This window comes from Netta rufina (genome assembly GCF_964035555.1).
Source record: "Netta rufina genome assembly, chromosome: 1".
Lineage (NCBI taxonomy): Eukaryota > Metazoa > Chordata > Aves > Anseriformes > Anatidae > Netta > Netta rufina.
Genome location: NC_140123.1, coordinates 111,976,562 through 111,996,820, shown reverse-complemented (window position 1 = coordinate 111,996,820; position 20,259 = coordinate 111,976,562). Strand labels below are relative to the sequence as shown.

The 20,259-nt window shown below is 34.9% G+C and overlaps 1 protein-coding gene across 1 annotated transcript in view; it reads left to right on the top strand.

Moving 5' to 3' along the window:
* EPHA6 (EPH receptor A6) overlaps window positions 1-20,259 on the top strand; it is a gene marked incomplete at both ends in the record, with an annotated part of 508,114 nt that overhangs the window by 29,130 nt on the left and 458,725 nt on the right. The window contains 1 exon segment of the mRNA XM_084305869.1: window positions 6,571-6,635. Coding sequence (XP_084161995.1) covers window positions 6,571-6,635 — 65 coding nt within the window.

Here is a 20,259-nt window from a genome sequence, read left to right as displayed (position 1 = left end):
AGTTAATACCCATTAGAAAGTATTAAGTGCAGAAAATTGAAAATTAAACTAAGTGTGTTAGATAAAAGCCCATGTCTCAGAATACGCAGGATAAGGGGAATTTCCTTACTGCATTATGAATAGAGTTATTGTGTAAATAGTGTTGAAATATTTTTAGGAAAAGGTGAAGAAAAAAAGGTACTCAGAATTGAGAAATTTAGAAATTACTAATTTATTCACACAACATGAAAAATATGGAGTGCTCCCCAGCTGGCATAGAAAGTTCTCTTCCAAGAGTCCTGGAAGAATTGGCCAAGGAGATCTCTGGGCTACTGATGGTAACTTTAATGAGTTTGGGGACACAGGGAATTTAAGAGTGCTGGAAAAGCGTAGGTGTTAGAGTACTAGTTTGAACGGAAAAGGGAAGCACCATTAACCAGAAAACTAGATTTTTATAAAAATCAGTGCTGGAGAGGATTTGAGAAGTCATTTAGCTCCCTCTGCCCCAAGGCAACGTCAGTTTATGTAGAAACCAGTGTTTAATGTGTGTTAAAAGCCTCCTGTCGTGGAGATTCCCCAACTTCCCAATTAGTCTCAACTATCCCTCTTCTCTACAACTGTAGGGGAGGTAAGGATTTTCCTGCAGTCTAACATAAAACTCTTCTTCCTTATTAACCATTAATAAAGAGAACAGATCATTCTGTTTGGCTTTCAACTGCCTTCGATACACTTGAGGTCTGTGACTGGATAGCCCCTCTAATTTAACCTCCAAGGTGCACAACTGCAGAGTAGTCAGGACTTTCCAGAGCACAGCCTTTCTAGAGATCTCGTTGTTCCTGTTGCTCTCCAGTGTTTTCTTGGCAAGTGATCTTGTGTTTCTTGAAGGAAGGCACGGAAAACCAGACACAGAACTCCCTTACAAAAGGCTTACAAATGTTGAAGAGAGGGGAAGGATAGCTTTATGTTTTTCACTGGCTCTAATCCTGTTTATTTATCTCAGTCACACAACATTGCTTTGTTTGCTACGCGATTTGCTATGACCCCCCTATACTTTTTCTGCAGAATTGCTATCTAGACAGGGGCTCCTAGTCCTTTATTGCTGCAGCTCGTTAATCTTGCCTAAACCAGATAGCTGTGGCATGCAAAATAATGGAAATGCTGGAAAAGGACTTATGATATATATAGAATGATGTCAGTTCATTTGTTTTATAGAAAACAGGCCTGGTCAAAAACCAAACAATTAAATCATTTTTTTTTCCCAGTTGATTACATGTTAATTGCCAAAGATAACTTGCATATTGCTTATCTCTTCTTTCCTTCTCCCTCAAGCAGACAAACCACAGAGGTAACATGTTTAGATTTTGTAAAGGATGACAAAATACCACAGAGCATTCTGACAGTAGAAAGCTTCTGAAAGTAGAAAGTGGATTTAGCAAATGGGGGTCTGAGAAACCGTGAAGTATGTTCCAGTGACTGGTAAATTGCAGAACTGGTGATGTTCTTTATGCAGCATTCAAAATTCTGACTGGTCAACATCGTTCGTTAGTAACATGGGAATAAAGTCAGCAGCTGACAAAAGAGTAACAGAGTGCTAAGTAAATAAAGAGGATGTGAAGACAGAAACCAGCCTGTATCACTTAGTAAAGGTCAGCCCTTAAAAGTAAAATGTGTTTTAATATAAACAAATGGATCTTTGTATGTTCAAGAAGAAAAATGCAACCTGAATTGAAAAATAATGGTGAAAAGGAGCGATTCAGCAAAGGACAGTGATCTTGATAGATTAGTAGCTGCCTATGAGAGCTGTGCTGCCATAAAAAATGGGCTGATGTGACTTGGGATATATAAACAGGATATGAAAATTGGGAAGGTTCTTTATCTTAATGAGTATTGTTAGAAGGAATGACTTCAGAATACTTTAGGTGATCCTTGTTTCAAAAAATGAAAGAAAAAAAAGGCCATCAAAATTGAAAAAGAGTGCAGTCACTTCAGAAGAGAGTTGTAACAACTGTCTTGGGGGCTGGAAGTGAGAGACTTGAGAAGCTCAGGGTGTTCATCTTCTAAATGTGAACTGATTACAGTTGATAAGTAAGTTCTCAGAGCAAAAAAATAGTGCCAGTTTTGTGTGTCTCAGGATATCATCAGTCATAACTGCCCTACTGGAAGACAGTGAAACTTTCCATCTGCTATTTGTGCATCTTTTACCCTGCACAGCAGAGAGATCCTACATCCGTGAACCTGGCATTGGCTTGCTGGCCAACCCAGCCAGCAGACAGCTAAGGCAAGTGTGCTGCCAGGGCAAGCAAGTTGTTACAACATACCTAGACAGGGAAAAAAAAAAAAAAAAAAAAGTTGTGTTTTTTTTTTTTTTTTAAAGTATGCTATCGAGCCCAATATAGAGGTAATGGTGAAATATATTAGTCTATAATGAGTGGAAGGTCAGTCTAGGTGATCTGATAGCCTATTCTGATGTCAGACTATGAATCCGTGAAGTAATTTGGCTGAAATCCTTAATGCTTTTAAAACTCTTAGGTCAGACTGTCTGCAGCTGTGTGAAGAAAGGAGAAAAGAAATGGGTGACATGAATGTTCGGAAGGCTTTTTCCTTTGTTGTACAGACAAGATTGTGGAGTTCATCTTCAGAGCCATATTTTGGAATCAGTATTAAAATTCCACGCTGCCAGTCCTCAGAGCTCTGATCATCATAATTTTAAATAAAGCAGTTCCCTCAGGACTGGGCAAAACTTCTAAAAAGATTAATTTCAATTGTAAAGTCTAATAATAGCAATGAAAGACACATAAAAAAAAAAAAGTTCATTATGGCATGATGAGTTATAATGGTGTAATATCTATTACGGAATACACTGGAAAACAAAGCTGAACACTTAAATTCTATGTATGAACTATGCAGTTAACTAAAACAATAGGTTTATAGTTGGATGTTAAGTCAGGACATTATTGTTGTCCAAGTGACAGCATTCCTGGCTTAGTTACTTAAGGAAAGAAATGCAAGTGCTAAATCTAAGTTGTTTTTATTGAAAAATATTTTTAAAGGTTCTTCAGTTCATTCTGAATTGGGACATGCATGACTAATGGCAGAACTATGTTCTTTGTTCTTGTTCACTCTGCAAGTTTTACAGTCTGCATCACCTCAAAGATCTGCCTCCTACAGATGGAGGTTAGTGTAAGAAATGTCAATAACATTGCTTAGTTGCAACCAATTTATTTATAGGTTTTTTTTTCATAAATATTAATTTCAGTAGTTCCAGGCCTCCACTTTTCTTATGCTGGCAGCTAATGGCTTGTCCATAATGACCTCTTTGCATGAAGTCTCGTTTAAGAGGAATGGGACTTTTTAAGGCAGAGAAAGGAGCATAAGCAAGTAGGCATGGGGACAAGGGTCAATAAATATAGCTTCCTGGTTCCATTAACTTTTTGGAGAATGTTCTTATTTTAAACATTGTGTGTAGTGTCTACTGTCTCTTTTCAGCCTCTGTGCATGTGTATTTCCAGTTCCTTAGAAGCTACAAATATTCTACAGCCAGCAAAGAGATGCTCATTCCTGTATGTAAATCAGATGTATACATGCAAGCATTCCTCTTAGTCTGGATTTTTTTTGGCAGAGTGAATTTTCTGCCAAGGAGCTGTGAGTTGGAAGCTTCTTGGCAGTGCAAATTTGTCTGCCATCAGGTCTGTGCTGCTGGGGATAGACTGTTTCTTAATTACCTCATTTAAAGCTAGCTCGGGTATCTGTCCCACACTGAAGTCTATCGTGTAGATATCTCCAAATCACTGAAGTGTGTGAGGATTTTATTACTTTATCTGTGTCCTCATTTGTATTGCAGCTCCTGTTGATTTCACTGCTTTACAGGGCTTTGTATTTCTTTGTCATAAATGTACTGTTTACTTGATCTGTCATCATTTGCACATTTTTGACTCATAATTCTTTTATGTCTTTTGATAGGAATCGTGTTGCAATGGCAGCCTTAATTTTAATGATCTTCATTTCTGACTTTGAAAGTGTTGCTGTTCTAGTTCTGGTTATTTGCTGGTTGATTGTTTGAATTCTCTAGTTTGAGTTTCTAGCTGATTTGGTGGCTATAGGTGAGCATACGTGACCATAAAAGATGCTTAGTAGGTAAAAATATATCAAAAATTGTATTTGGTAAAGTCAGTTATTTGATGGGGATCATTTCGTAAATATATACATGAAATATTAGAACATGGTTCATGTACATTTAAATTTAGCATACTTTCAGTGATGAATTCACACCACTTTTTATTTTTTTTAATATATAACTTTGAGCTTTCAGGTAGTACTGGATTAATTCAGGCAAGGAATTAATTAATTCAACCTCCACTGAAGAAATGAATTACTTTTCCTTCCTGTATTTTGGTCCTTGTTCCTTCGAAGTATTAGTTTTGAATACCTCGATATTTATTAAATCACTGCCCTGCTACCACAAAAATCATGAAAGCGAAACAGCATATTATACCCTGACACTGCTTACAAGAGTCAATTTCTGCCTGCAGGTCCATAGGTTTTGCAGTAACTTCCAGTGTTTTTTTTTATTTATTTAATTATGTATGAAAGAATTAAAATCTCATTATGATATTACTTGATAAATAGCAAAATAGAATCTCAGTTGAGAAGCAAATATATTTATAATTTGCCCATGCTGTCTGGGTTTGCTTGAGAGATAGGGAGGAAGACATGGAGGAAAGAAAACAAACTCCTTATATGAACTGAAATATTCTCAGAAACCAGCTGAGTACTTGGTCTTGGCTATGAAAAGGAGATGTCAAAAACCACTGGCTTAAGTTTTTTGGAGGTGACAGATCCCCATTACATTGTTGCTTGGAGGGTGATAGAGGAAGCTGCTGCTTCACCAACCAAATTTGAAGATGCTATTCTGACTCTGGAACAAGAGTTCGGTAGCCTGATGTAAACAGCAAATACTACGACAACTATAAATCACAGCTTTGTAAGTAATCAGTAGGGGCAGTGGTCTTAGTGGGGACTGGGATTCAATATTTTGGAAATAAAAGGGTGTGTAAAATAAAAGGTTGAATTTGTCTTTGAGTTATTCACAAAGCTTCATAAACTGGTTAAACATTGAAGAAGCAGGAAGTAGAACCCTCCCCTTTGTGGAGTATCCTTTTTAAAATGTCATTTATTTCTTCAGATAAATCATTAAAAATTTAGTTGGTTAATGTTGAGCTTTTTACCTGACTGTAAATTTGCTGATAAGGCTACTTCAATATGAAGTTAAAAGTCAACATACAGCCAAATATAGAACTCTAACTGCTACTAATACAAGAGATGAAGGTGTTAGGCCAAGCTTCATCTAAGAAGCTGGCAAGTCCCAACAGTTTGCATGCTGATGTATCTATTCCATACGGCAAAAAATCATGACCTGACATCTACTCATAATGATGTAAATGCTTTATAGAAACGTTATAGATAGCTGTAGAGTTTATTGTGTAAATAATCAATGTGCAGATAAAAGGTGGAAGATAATGTGCAACAGCATAAAACCCCAAAATGTATGTGAAGTGGTATCATGTTCCAGACTAATAGCTTAATTTTTCTCCATCATTTAGCTATCAGAAGGAGAATGGGTATTTGTGGGCTGTAAGGAGGAACTGAGCCTTCAAAACATAGTAACTTGACAATTAAAATCAGCTGCACTATACTATACTTAATTTTATGTTAAATCATAATTTACATTTTTTAAATTAGATTAGAGGGTCAGATTAAACAATTCCATTAGAGGGCAGTAGTACACATAGGTATGATGTCTCATGTACTACGTATTTAGTTTACAGCCAGCTTCTTTATTGCTATGAGCTGTGTTCTGTATAATTTTTGCATTGTTACTGACAGGAATAGAGATATGATTATAATGTAATTTAACATATTAGAATAGTGCAGAAGTATTTTGTAATATACAATCATGCACATTCTGTCATATATAAAAAAAAAAAGGCAGAAGATCTGCAAAATAATTATAACAACTTTCAGCATTATGATACTCCAGCTAAAATACCCACTCCAAAGTTGTTAGCCTTTCTGTTCTGAATTATACAACTTGTGCATTGTATAAATTGCATTTATTTCTTGAAAGTTTATGGTGTTTTTTTTTTCACATGTATTTCTTTTGAAGATGTTTTTCCTTATTTTCTTGGCTTTAATACCCAACTCCACATGTAGGCTTTCTAGATTTCCAGGCAAAGGATTGCAAAATCATGCTTGCTTATTCAGGTACCATTGAATGATGAGGCATCAGTAACGTGTTGTGATTTGGCAATGCTTTCAGCAAAAGATTTAGTTTTTGTATGAGTGAAATTTTCTGAGACACGTGATAATGAAATGTAAACCTCAAAAGCTTAAATGTTTTTATCGTATTGGAATATTCATACTCCAATGCTTTCATTGAAGCTTTAATATTAAAGCTTTCATAGCTTTAAGCAGATGTACCTGGCTGATATGTCTAGTTCAGTTCATATTGGTTTATACTTTGCTATACTTTATACTTGTATATGTCTAATCAAAACAACACCACAAACATATCATTTCTTTTTCCACTTTCAGTTGTGTTGCTTGATACTACAGCTGCCCTCGGAGAACTAGGATGGAAAACATTTCCTTTAAATGGGGTAAGTCACTCACTATTTTGGCTTTATTGTCTTGAATTTGGCGTTCCAACAGTACTAAAGTGAATGACTGTTATAACTGAGTGAATATTCATGTAGTATGGACTCACAGGAAAGATTTTAGTTATTCTCAGGACTGGAGCAGCCTGCGTTGTAATAACAGGAAGAACAGATGCAAGAATGACATGAGTACACATTACTATGCCCTTCTCTGGCTTTTCTGCTTAGGAATCTATCCCATTTAAAAATCTAATTCTAACAGTTACATATCATAAAATTACATATTAAAAGTTCTTATTTTGGAGGATGCATTTGTGAATGCGTTTTTGTGAATTAAAAGGAAAAACAAGTTTTGATTTTGTAACATGATTGAAGTGAGGATTAATATGGACTTTAGCATCTGGTAAAAAGGTATCAGGTTTGCTAAATCAGGAGAATATTACAAATATGTTAATACCATTAAACCAGTAAAAACCTGTAGAGAAAATATTTAAATATATATTATATATATATATAAATTATATATATATAAAAATTATATATATATAAAAGTTTTATATATATATATATATATATATATATAATTTATATATATAATATATATATATATATATTATTTTTTTCCCCTCCACTTACTGTTCTAGGTCAAAGTTCACTATTCCAGTTTAACATTTTACAGTTTCACTGTGCTGCTAGTACAGATTGTCAGGCACTTAACATTGTGTTCAAGACCTCAGAGAGTTGCAAGTACCTGGTATATTTGGAGGTGGTATGGCTAGATGAGGGTGGGGAAGAGGTGCATTTCTGCTTTTTGAAGTACAGCCATCAGTGCTTTGCCAGAGGCTATGCAGAGTCCGTGTCCTTCTTCCACCCAGTTGGTGCACTTAACAGAACATCAGAGGCATTTGAAGTTTGAGTTTTTAATTAGGATACAATGTATTAGAGCATTTAACACCTATCCCATCAGCTACTAATGTCACTATATGTACAGCCCTAGATCATATGTCATGTGTTTTTATATTAGCCGGCATTCTCTCTTAATTCTTGTGTATGACATAATTTCTCGATGCTCTGAAATGAGCACAGAAAGTTCTGTTTTTTGGAGTGAGAAATCTTGTTTCATTTTTAATTATTGCAGAAGGAAGTAGAAATTGTCTGTCCTCAGCACCTTAATAACGCATTTTTATAAAATACCTTCTGTGTCTTTGCCTTCAGCGATTTCAAGCAATGTTAGGTTTCTTAATCTCAGCCTACTCACAACTTTATGGTGATTTCTTTTTCAGAGTTTTTCAGTACATTGTATTCCTAGACACATTTCAGTCTGTTATAAATACTTTCATATTTTTCATTTTGTATGCAGTCTCATGCAGTCTACGTTATAATTCTGAAAGTTTTTTTTTCCTTCCGAACTCCTAGACAAAGCAAATATTGTTATATATTAAATTCGTCACAGTATTTTTGCATTATTTGCTCTAGAAAAAAAAAAAATGTCATATAGTATGATGAGAAAACAGCAAAGAATTTTGCTCTCTTTTTGTGGTAAGTCCCACTGGATTGGACAAGGAGGCTGGCATTTCGAAAGAAGACAGGGTATAATTTCATTTTTTTCAGTAAATTCTTAAAAGTTTCAGTTACTCCTGTGACAATAACCACAATATAGAAGCATAAAAAGGCAATAAAAGTTGATTTAAAACATAACTATTACAAAATATCTCTTTTGATTGGTCATTCCTATCGTTAACTTTACTTTTGCACCATGTTGAGGCTTTCGGGGAAATTGCCTTTGCTGCATGTTAAGAACAGGCAGCACATACTAGAATAAGAGGAGCTTACCTTTGAGGCAGTAGTTGGGATTCAATTATTAGAGAATTTCCCAATAAGTAAAATTCTGTTAAAAAAAAAAATAAAATAAAAAAATTAAAAAAAGTAGCTAGAGTAAATGTGTGGGAGAAAAGTAGTCTATAGAATGATGAAAACATACGGAGTAAGGCTTACTGGGGCATTTAATAGAAAAATCTAGTGAAAATGGTAAGGTAAGGACTGGATAAATGCAGTATGGAGAGGTAGTAACTGTGAACTTCGAAAAAAAAATGTGTCTAAACCATGCATTAATTAATGTAAGCTGTAAATTATATAAGGTTCATGAGCACTTCAGTGAAGAAGCTTTGCAACAGATTTTGGGGCGTTGCGCAGATGAGAGGAATACATGATTTGGGGAAGAAGCATGAGCACTTTGGGAAAGAGACTGTAAGCCATTGGTCACATACAGCAGAAGATGACTGGATATGCTGACAAATGAGGTCCTCCATTTCTCTCAGATTCACAGAGGAAAATATCTTAGGTCAGCGTACTGGTCCTGTAAAGTTTGTTGTGAGCACTCGGAGGTAGTGGCAATGCTGGACTGCTGCAGAAAGAAGGAACAAACAACAAAGCAAAATAAATAGTGGAGACAGATGAATTCTATGAAATGAGACTTTTCTCACAGAGTTATGCAGAACTGCTGGTTAAAATCAATGTTTGCCGATTTTTCTGGGTTAGTCTCATTCTGACAAACTTCATTAAAATATAGCAAATGTACTTGTTGGTTTGGGTAGTTGATCGTATTGAAGAATTGCATACAACTATTAAAATATGTAACATTGCTTATAAAATATTAAATATACTAAAATTAAAAACTAGAGTGGAATATATTTCTAAACTATTTCTATTTAAATTATTGTGGGATCCTGTACCTTATGCAAAGGTGAGAAGATTATTGAGTTTACAAATGTTTTAGGTGATTAACAGAATATTACGTTTATATGCTTCTTCATGTCAATTTTGTATGTAGGCTAAGAAACAAAAAGCCAGCATTTGTGTTAGTTGTTACCTGATTCTTTTGAAAAATTAAGGTAAAATTTAAGGAGACCAGGTCACCCAGTTGGTGGATGAAGGGAAGGCAGTGGAAGTAATCTTTCTGGATTTCAGTAAGGCCTTTGATGCAGTCCCCCTTGGTATCCTTCTAGACAAATTGTCCAGCTGTGAGATAAACAGGTTCACATGATACCAGATGATGACCTGACAGCCAAGAGGGCAAACCACTTTTTAGGATGCATTGAATACAGCACAGTCAGCTGGTCAAAAGAGGTGATTCGCTCACTATATTTAGCCTTGGTGCAGCCTGACTTTGAACATTGCATGTGGTTCTGGGCCCCATGATATAAAAAGGATGTTAAAGACCCTTCAAGCATCCAGAGGAGCACAATGGCACTGGCGAAAGAGCTGGAAGGCATGTCCCATGAGGAAAGGTTGAGGACAACTGGGTTGTCCTTATCTAATATAGATAAGAGAATGCTCAGAGGCAGCCTCATTGCTCTCTACAACATCCTGAGAAGGAGAAGCATAGAGTGAGGCGCCAGTCTCTGTTCCCTGGTCACTGATGACAGGATGCATGGGAGTGGCACGAAGCTATACCAGGAGGGTTCAGAGTAGGTATAAGGAAAAAATTCTTTACTGTGAGAGTGGTCAAACACTGAAACAGGCTTCCTAGACAGGTTATTGATGCCCCATGCCTGTCAATGTTCAAGAGATATTTGGGTAATGCCCTCAACAATATGCTTTAAATTTGGTTATGCCTGAAGAGGTCAGACAGTTGGACTAGATGATCTCTGAAGGTCCCTTGCAATTGAACAATATCCTATCCTATCCTATCCTATCCTATCCTATCCTATCCTATCCTATCCCTATTCTTTTCTTGAAGAGAGACTGGTTTTGGTTTGTTTGCGCTTTTGATAGAGACTTTTGTTCAGATACTGTGTAAATTGTACATGCTACTTTAATCAACTATTTTTTCAAAAAGTAAGAGTAAGTAGAGTAAGTGTGGTGTTTATGTGTGCAACAAAAACGTCCTTGACATATAGTTACAAAGCTACTCTAACTTTAGAACATTTTCAGCAGTAGAAGAATGGGATGATGGTGTTCTTGAGACTGACATTAACAGAAGTCATTAATTTATGGGCTTACTCAGTCTCAAAGAATGTTTCCATTAAATTAAATAGCAACTGAAATATTAATGTTTGGGATTTATGTAATATTGAGTACGCCTCAGCGATTTTAAACTAACAGGCTAGGGTGAAGTAGAAGAAAAATTTAGAAGTAGGTATTCTTCTGAAATTTGTGGAACCTTAACCTTCACCTCCCAGTTTTTCTATTTATAGCATATTCATAATGCAAAAAAAGGTTGTAAGCTTTCAGCAGTTTTGGTAACCTCCAGAGGCACCTACCCAAGCAAGCAAAGATACAACACAGTGGTTTTTTTTTATGTGGCATTTGTATGCAGTGCCATCATTTAGCTGCAACGATGAGTCATGCTCAACTGCGTTATCCGTTCTTTGGTAATACAATATGTGATTTTACTATTTCATTTTCTTCCCAGTTGTTTGTACAACCTTTCTCAAGTTCTCGAATACAGTACTTTCTCTTACAAACGTATTTTCTTTATTTGCTTGTCAGTTTTTTTTCCTTGTATTTTGATTGGGTAATAAATTAAGTGCTTAGAGCTACAAAAATGCATTGTAAAACATTAATATCCTTGAGGTCAATAGAATCAGCTTTTGTTGATTGAGTTCCAATTTAGCCTCTCAGTGACAGGCTGTATAAAAATTCTGCTTTAATAATGAACCATCTGATACTTACTCCATTTATTGTTCTATGCTTCAGAATGAAGATAGAACTTTACTCATCTGTTACTCTGTAACCTTGAAAATGCAGAAGTTTTGCTGGGATTTGTACAAAAACTGGGAAGGAATCCCCTCATAGGTTTAAAAAGATGTTTTGAGTGTGAGCAAGTGGGCAGGCTGGTTGAGAACGTATGAACCATTATCCGTGGTTACAGCTAGAGTCAATTCACTGAACTAAATTGTATTTGTTAGATTTTTTCACTACTGCCTGTGGTGCTGTGATCCTTAGAAGGTCTTGGTTTTTTTTTGTTTGTTTGTTTGTTTTTTAGCCTCCCCCTCTTCCCCTCTTTTTCTTACAGGATTAAACACTTCTTCAGCAATTAATACCATTTTGAAATTTAGGAAGGAAAGGAAAAAACTTGAAAGCCTAACTGATATGTAGTGATTCTCAACCTTCACTTATCCGTTAGCAGTAATGCTAATAAGCTAATATGCCTTGGATGACTCTAGGTTTGGTCTGTTTGCTTGTTTTTCCTTTCTCACTTAAATTTATTTATCTAATTTTAGTTTTCCACTGCATTAAGCAATGTAACAGAATTTTGTGAATAAAATCCGCCTGTGAGTTATGGATTGGTATGGAATGGAGAGCACTGCCATAAGGGCCTGCCTATTGCTGATAAACTTCTACCATAAATACTTCTTTTTAAATCTAAGAACTCTTTATTTTGAAAGAGTTACATCTACTTTGCAAGTGGTAATTTGGAACAAAATGTTCTTATTGGAAGAAGAAAATTAATAATGAAGAATTTATTTGCTTCTAACATCAATAAAACTTTACACTTCTGTGTAGGCACTTCATAAACTCCAAAAATATTTTAAATGTAGTACAAAAGAAGGGCAAGGTGACACGTAACACAAGGCTATGAGAAATTATTTACATGTGGAAGGAGCTTGCAGAAGCTACCTTGACTTATCATTGCAGGGAAAACGTATAGCCTCAGCAGTAAAAAGCCTACTAGAAGTTTCCTACATTATTTGACAGCTGTGTAAACGATGAAACTATTTTAATCCCAGTTCCTGTAGTTATCTGAACAACTTCCTTGTAATTTTTTAAAATTGATTTATCCACGGAAGTAAGTCTATTTTAAATATCTTCTTTCTTTGGGTGATCATTTAAGATTTTGAATAACTGTCACTAATATGCAGGGTTTTTTTTTGTTTGTTTGTTTGTTTGTTTGTTTTGTCTGTTCTGGATTTGTTGAAACTGAACTCATCAAAGTACCATTTTTTTTTTCCTCTACCAGACTGATTATTTTACCCTCTGTTAAAATAATTGTTTTAATTTATATGTATCTGTCTACAATTCACTTTTAGCTCCTTCTTAAGTAATTAGAAGACATTGCTAGGGTTTATGGTAACATGCTCTTGAACATCTTACTAGTATTTGTCATACCACTACTCGTTTACTACTCCTTTTTTTTTTTTTTTTAATTTTGTTTGTAATCAGAGCTGATACAGAAGTTTTCCACTACTAACCTGCAAACCACTTCTTTCAGTGTAGCTGCACTCTTCTTTATTTTTTAAGAGTTAGCTTTTATTGTGATTGGGCCAGTATACCTACGGAGTATTCTGATTCTTACTCAGGATTTTTAACTATCATCAATTTTCTTAGCTGGACTAATTATGTTTTAGAATATTCTGGATATCCTTTGAAATCACATAAAAACACTTATAAAGAAAGAGATGGAAGCTTAGGCCCTTTCCCTTATTAAAATTATCAATGAACAAAGCAACTGGCAGAAAAAGTAACTCTCCCATATGAAGTCTTTGTATGCAGAAAGAGTAGAAAACTGTGTAGGAAGTCAAGTTAACTTAAATAAAAGCTAAAAGAAGATGACTTAAAGGAAAGCTGCAAAATAAAAAGACTGCTGTGGGAAGTGATAATACAAATAACAGGTTCAGCTTGAGGCTCAAGAGAATATAGTATAAGGGGATATAACGTGGGAAAATAAGAAATGTTGGAGTGCTAAGAAAGTATTATAAAGTGAAACCCGAGCAAGTATCTCAAATATAAGACTAACCTGTTTATAACAAACAGTAAGTGAGGTTAGTGCATTAAACATGCTCAGGCATCAGTGTGGCATCATAAGAAAAAGATAGGGAGTGCTTTGTAGATATGGTGATACCCAGTGCCTACAATTTAGTTCTGCATTTCATGTTATCTTGTTATCTACCAGCAGAAGAGAACTACATGGTACTAAAACATAACAAATAAATGGTACAGATTATAGGATGAAAGAAATGCAAAGTCTCCTAACTATAGTTGGCAGTTGCATGGATTTGTCTATGAAATAGAAACCAGATGAATTATCTGTATTTGTATTCAGATATACATGTATTTACATATCCACCTGGCCACATCAATATTGATTTTAAGGACAACTTTGATGTGAAAAGTTCATGTAGCAGTGTGAATTATAATGTCATCAGTACTTTTAGTCTTCACTTTTAATACTGTATCGTGTAAGAACACAATAGATATTTAAATTCCTTATGACCAGAAAGAACAATGTATCAGTTCACCCTTATATCAGAGGCGGGAAGATTTCAAGCGTTGTCATTGTGTTAACCCCGTAACAAGAATTTTACAGTATATATTTTTAAAAGACATCAAGAAGCTTTCATTGGTAATTTATTCCATTAATTAATTAAATCCTTGTTAAGAAAAAAAAAAAAAAAAGTTTCCTACTGTTTAATTCTTCCTTCTTAGCCTAATATTGTATCTAAGTAAACAAAGTCCTTCATTGCTCCTCCTCCTGTTCTCCAAAATTCAAATCAGTGTGCAACTCTTTTTTTTTCAAAAGTAGGGACACAAGTATGCAGTATTTTACAGTCAATTTCATTATTTTCTACAGTTACATATTGTCATGCCACTTTTATTTACTATTCTCCTGTTTAAACATCAAAGAGTTCCCACTAGGCTTTCTCTCTATAGTAATAATATTAGGAGCTCATGTTCAGTTGATCTTCACCATGACTCACAGTTGTCTACCAGAATTGCTGCTTTATAACACATAGTAATCTATTCATTAGGTATAAGTGGTATTCCCGCTCCTAGGTGTGTAAATATACATCATCTTTGAATGAGTTTTCCTGACCAAAATATTTATAACAACCCGTATGATTTTGTGTTCTAAATATTTACCCAGCAATTTAACTTTGGATAGTCTCATTAGAGAAAAAAATAATAATAATAAAATACTAAGAAACTGTATGATATATAGTCATACTTCATAGCTTCTGTAATCTGTGCTTGAATATTGCAAAATACTTTTAATAGTGTATTGTGTGATACACTATTCAATGGCATTTTGTGGCTCATTTGTGTGGTGAATAAGATAGTCTAGGGTATTTAAAACCATAATTAAGAAATTTGATTGTATTTATCAGTTCCTAGTCTGACAAGGGCATGTGGTTGGAGAACTGTGACTTAATGAACAAGACATCACAGTTCAAGACATCATTGCTTCTTTAATGGCATGCTGTGGTGGGTTGACCCCATGGCAGCTGAGTCCTGATGTAGTTACTAGTTCATTCCCAGCCAATAGGATAGGGTAGAGAACTGGAAGGGCAAAAGTGAGAAAAATTCGTGGGTCAAGATAAAGACACTTAAAAAGTGTTGGGGAAAAAAAAAAAAAAAAAAGGCAATGACTCACCACCTCCTACCAGCAGACTGATGTGCAGCCAGACTCTAAGACTGCTTTGAAGAAAACTCACCTCCAGCTTTATTGCTAAGCATGATGTTATATAGAATGGGATATCCCTTTAGTCAGCTGGAGGCAGCTTCCAGTCTCTTGCCCACCCTAGCCTACTCCTTGAGGGTGCAGAGTAAGCAATAGAGAAGGCATTGATGCTGTGCAAGCACTGTTCAGCAATAATTAAAACACTGGTGTGTTATCAACACTGTTTTGGTCACCAATCTAAAACACAGCACCATAGAGGTGGCTATGAAGAAAATTAACTCCATCCCTGCCAGATCCACTACACATACTTAATTTTAAAATTATGTGAAAGTCAACGAGAAAAAAAATGCTAATACCAAGAACGACTCACATTCTGAAGGTGTTTTATACCAAGTAAATAGCTTTGAACAGTTCATGGAACAGAGAATTACATCCATGTAGATAGATGTTGTAGCAGTAGCAAGAAGAGCTATAACCAGGAATTGAGAACATTTCTGAGAAGAAACAATGCGTCCAAAAGCGTAAATTTTTCCCTCTCTTAGAGCAGTCCAACTGTAACATGTAGTTATACCTATGAAAGCTCAGCAGCCAGATTTCAGAGGTGTCACCAAGATGGTGGTTTTAATAACAAGTTTAATAGAAGTTAGGGATTTAGCTTTTAGGACATTTAACAGAGATGAAGGAAAAGAAAGAAGCTATTCAGATTTTCACACAATAGGGAATTAACAGAGATGACACTAAGAAAAATATTTAAAAATGCTTAGTCGAACTGTAATTTAGACATCATCAGACCCATGCTCTGCAACACCTTATTTAGAATTCTTTTTGATGTTTGAGGCATGCCGTATAAGAAGTAAGACAAGGGTCATTTTTCTTGAGATTAATATCTATCTGCAGGGATTTAATGATTAGGCACATCCAAGATCTAGTTAACTAAGAAAGATTTTCTAGAGGATTTACTGTTTGTAATCTGAGGTGATTTGCCTTTGAGAGTCAACTTTCATGTTTCATTTAAGAACAACTCTTGGAACATAAAAGGTTTTCTTGAAGAGTGTGTGTCCCTGTGACTACCAATGTCCAAGTAATTTGACGCATGCCTAAATTTTTTGTTTTACCTGTGTTTCCTGTTAGTGTCAAAAATCTTAATTTGTGTGCATATGTAACCTGAAAACCCTAGCTGTAACTTCTGGGGATTTGAGTACCTATTCGACAGATGCACAGTTACCAGAGCACATTGCATCTATAATGGTTAAATTCACAAAATATGCCAGGCACTATGAAGAAGAGATATTTATCACCCTGTTTTTTTCTTTTTCTTTTGTTCATACACTTGGGCAGTATTTTGATTATTTTTCATCTGGTTTTGTGTGAAACGTCTAATTACAGATTCCACAGAGGATAGCTATTGGCAAAACATAGTCATATTCTTATTTGGATATTGCAAACACATTGGGACCCATTTGTTCTTGCCACTGTGCAGTCACAGATCTAAAGCATTCATAGCCTAAATGATGAGATATAATTAGCTGTAAATTAAAAAAAAAAAAAAAAGACTTGGAAGAAAGCATGTATAATGAGGATTATAAACAAATTTGAATGGTTCAGTAGAGAACAGCTGTATTCTTAAATAGTAATCTGTAAAAGCAAAGTGATAGAAGTAGTCTCTAAACTGCTCAACCAAATTATTATTTTTTAAAATCTGCTATATAGTAAGTCTGAACTTAATGATAGTAATTTGGCATATACTTTTTGAATGATTTTTTATTCTTGTTTAACTTAGATAGTATTGTGTACAAATATGTTCTTAGTAAAAGTAAATTTTCCTGTCCATAACTGGAATCATTACTATATTATATCTGCTAAGCAGAAACATATTTATGGTTTTTTGTTTGTTTGTTTGTTTATTTTTGTTTTGTTTTGTTTTTAACTGGTTTTGTAGCAGTATAACCTATCACTAGAATGTCAGACTAGGAGTTTGTCATCTCCACTTCATCTTCTTTGACTATTCAAACATTTAACATGAAACATACCAAAGGAGTGAAGTCCCTGTTGAATCCACATAGCTGAAATTCAAGTCTATCACCTTAATAATGGAGCAGTCTGACATTTAATGAGGCTTTATTTTTGCCCAAGATCAGACTTCCCCCACTGCCTTCAAACACCAACTACTCTTCACTTTCTTACTTGTCTGTATGCTTTTATGACCATTAAGGACTTTGTGTTAAAAGTGCCTTTTTAGTAGGGCCAGGAATATAATAAAGAAAATGGAAACAAAGCAGGCAGTCTTGTAATCCTTGATGCAGTGAATCCTTGATGCTACTTATAATGCAAACCTTCTTTCCTTAAAAATGCTTGTTTGTGCTCTGGTTAGAACTAGTTCATGCGCTCAGTGCCTGGAAACTGCCAAATAGCAAATGTAAAACTGTCGCTTCATTTTCTTAGGATACTGATTTGTAATGTATCTTGTCTAACACAGGTAATTTAATTATAATGCACACTGAAATTTGATTATTTTTTAGCGTATGTTTTATATTATATAGCAAAAGAGGGCACAGAGTGGCAGTAGCAGTATTTATATTTTCTGTTATGTTTCCCATTGTAAGTATGAGAAGCACTGTAAGTAGTTGAGCATGTCTATCTCTTTCTGTTGTGCAACCCCACAAAATATATGCTAAATCCTATACACTTTTTTTCGAAAATACATTAGTTGGAAGTTAAAATAAATAAAAATACCATACATGGGTTGCACATCTATGTACCCAATTCATGGAAAATAGCTTTTAATACACTGTAGATTTCATCTTCATATCTTGGTTTACCAAAAGGAGCAGTAAGAAATAAAAGAAAGTATACTTTAGTGAAAATTAACATATTCTTGCCTTTTCTATAGGGAAAAAATATTTTGAAAAGAAAAACATACTCAATTGGAGAAGCAAGTATGATTGATTTAAAAACAGTATGGGATATATTTTCAGCAGTGTTGAATTTTTACTGTTTTTGCCAGTATTTAGATAGTTTGAAATTCAAAAAAAAAAATCACTTATAATCGAAATGAAAAAATTCACTTAATTCCCAATCAAATATAATATTGTTGTGATATAATTCAGCATTCCCTCTGCACAAGCATGTAGCTATAAAGAACATCAAACTGAATGTTGCCTTTGTTACAAAATCATGGAAAAGAAAGGACAAAAAGAAAGTAGAAGAAAAGCAATATTTATGGAAATACTAGGTGCATACTGAACATCTCTTTATTTGAAGCAGTGTATTTTTAGAGACTAAGAACAACTATACTGAATTCATGGGAACTACCCCTTGGAATTCCTGTGTGCATTGGAAATGCTTTCATAAATGCTTAAGTGGTTGAGAAATACCTATTATTCTGAAAAGCATTATCTGTGGATTGTTTAAAAGCCACAAAACGTATTTTTTTTCCCAGAGAAAAATACAAAAGTGGCAGCAGCAAAGATTCTTTACTAAGTTGCTGCATTTTGCTTGTATGCTGTGTTCAGTAATTGAGGGAACGTTTTGACAGACTGTTGCTTTCTTTTTATCATTTTAGTGACAGGAATAATTATATTTCTAAAGGTGGATCTTCTATGTGTAATGAAAGTAAAATAATTTATATATTCTTAAGGGTTTGCAGTAGCCTGACCTTGTATTGGAAGCCCTTACTTAGAATTAAAAGAAAAGGAATTGAAACAAAAAAAAAACAAACTGTGGTTTTGAACATTTTACTGGTATTTTGACACAGTGACTTACTTCTTGAAGTTACAGAAAAGTGACCAATTTGTCAAGAAATCTGTAAGCTTGAGGCATTTTTCAAGCCTCTTTTAAATACTTAAGTGCACATATAATCCCCTTTGCAAATTGCTGTAAAACATTTACATTCCAATATTGCTTTCAATTATAAGACCTTACATGGGTTTTCACCGTTGTAAGGATGGAAGGATTGTATACGAATAGTTTTTCTGCTCTGTAGGAATTCTCGCCAAATGGATCTTGCTAGAGCAATTAGGACCAGTTTGTTTGGGGCACACTTAAATACAGTTCTACTTCCCAGATTTTTTTCCCTTCTGGTGCTGACACAGACTTTTCTATTTCTTTTTGAGTAAGTGTGGGCCAAGAGGGACTTTATCACTACCATTTTGACACTGTCTGGAATCTCGATGTTAGTTGCAGTCCTCAAGGACTTCACACATTTGATTTTCTTCCTTGGAGTCAGACACAGAGTTTTCTCCCTGCTTTGCTTTACTCCAATTCTTTTCATTTGTCTGTATTTTATCTTCTGTCAAAAGGTCCCTGTTTTACCAGCTTCCTCAGTGATGTGCCCTTCCTTGTCCATGAGTTCATGCCAAAAACTCAAGTAAACATAAAGGCTATGACTATATTGCTAGCTAAAGGAGAGTCAAGAAGCAATAGTAGAGTAGTGTTGGATTGCGCACACTCCTTGCCTGTTGACCTCTTTGCTGCTTTGCAATGATCCCACTTGCCATTTCTAAGACAAATCTTCTATACACTCAAGGCTGGGATGAGACCCTGGCCCTCCTATACTTCTCAGTATAAACACTGAAGTGGTAAACCCTAGTCTTAGACTACTACTGAAAAAAATATTCCAGATGAACTGAACACCCAATGCTGTAGAAATTCTTCTCAGTTTTGCTCTCTCTACCAGTAGATGTCTGTTTCTTAACCTCCAGTAGAATGCTTGAGCTTGAAATCTCTTCTCTAAGGAACAGTCAACATTTAAAATGTGCAGCACTTGCCAGTCCAAAATATTAAGAATTGAAAATTCAGATTTAAGAAGAGATACTTTACATAGCCATTTGCACTCGTGATTTAATGTACATATCCTGCAAAAGGATCCAAGCAAGTATAGAGGCCTCTATAGCAGGATTGGAAACTGTTCACATAATCCCAATAAGCTACTTTACAAAGTGGAAAACAGGCAGTTTGTAGATATGTTTATTGACTGCTAATATGAAAACTGGATTCTTTTTAAGAATCACAATTCTATGGAGGGAGGGAAAAAAAAAAAAAAAAAGAAGTAGAAAATCCAGGCATTTATGAATAATAATTATAGCTATATTTCAGATTTAAAAGGATAATCCTCCTCTATTGCAGAAATAAATTGAAAGATCACAAGTGCTGTTGAGATGTAGAACAGCATTTGAAGTATGCAGATATTCTAGCTGATGTTTTGCATTAAGCATATAACCTTGAAGT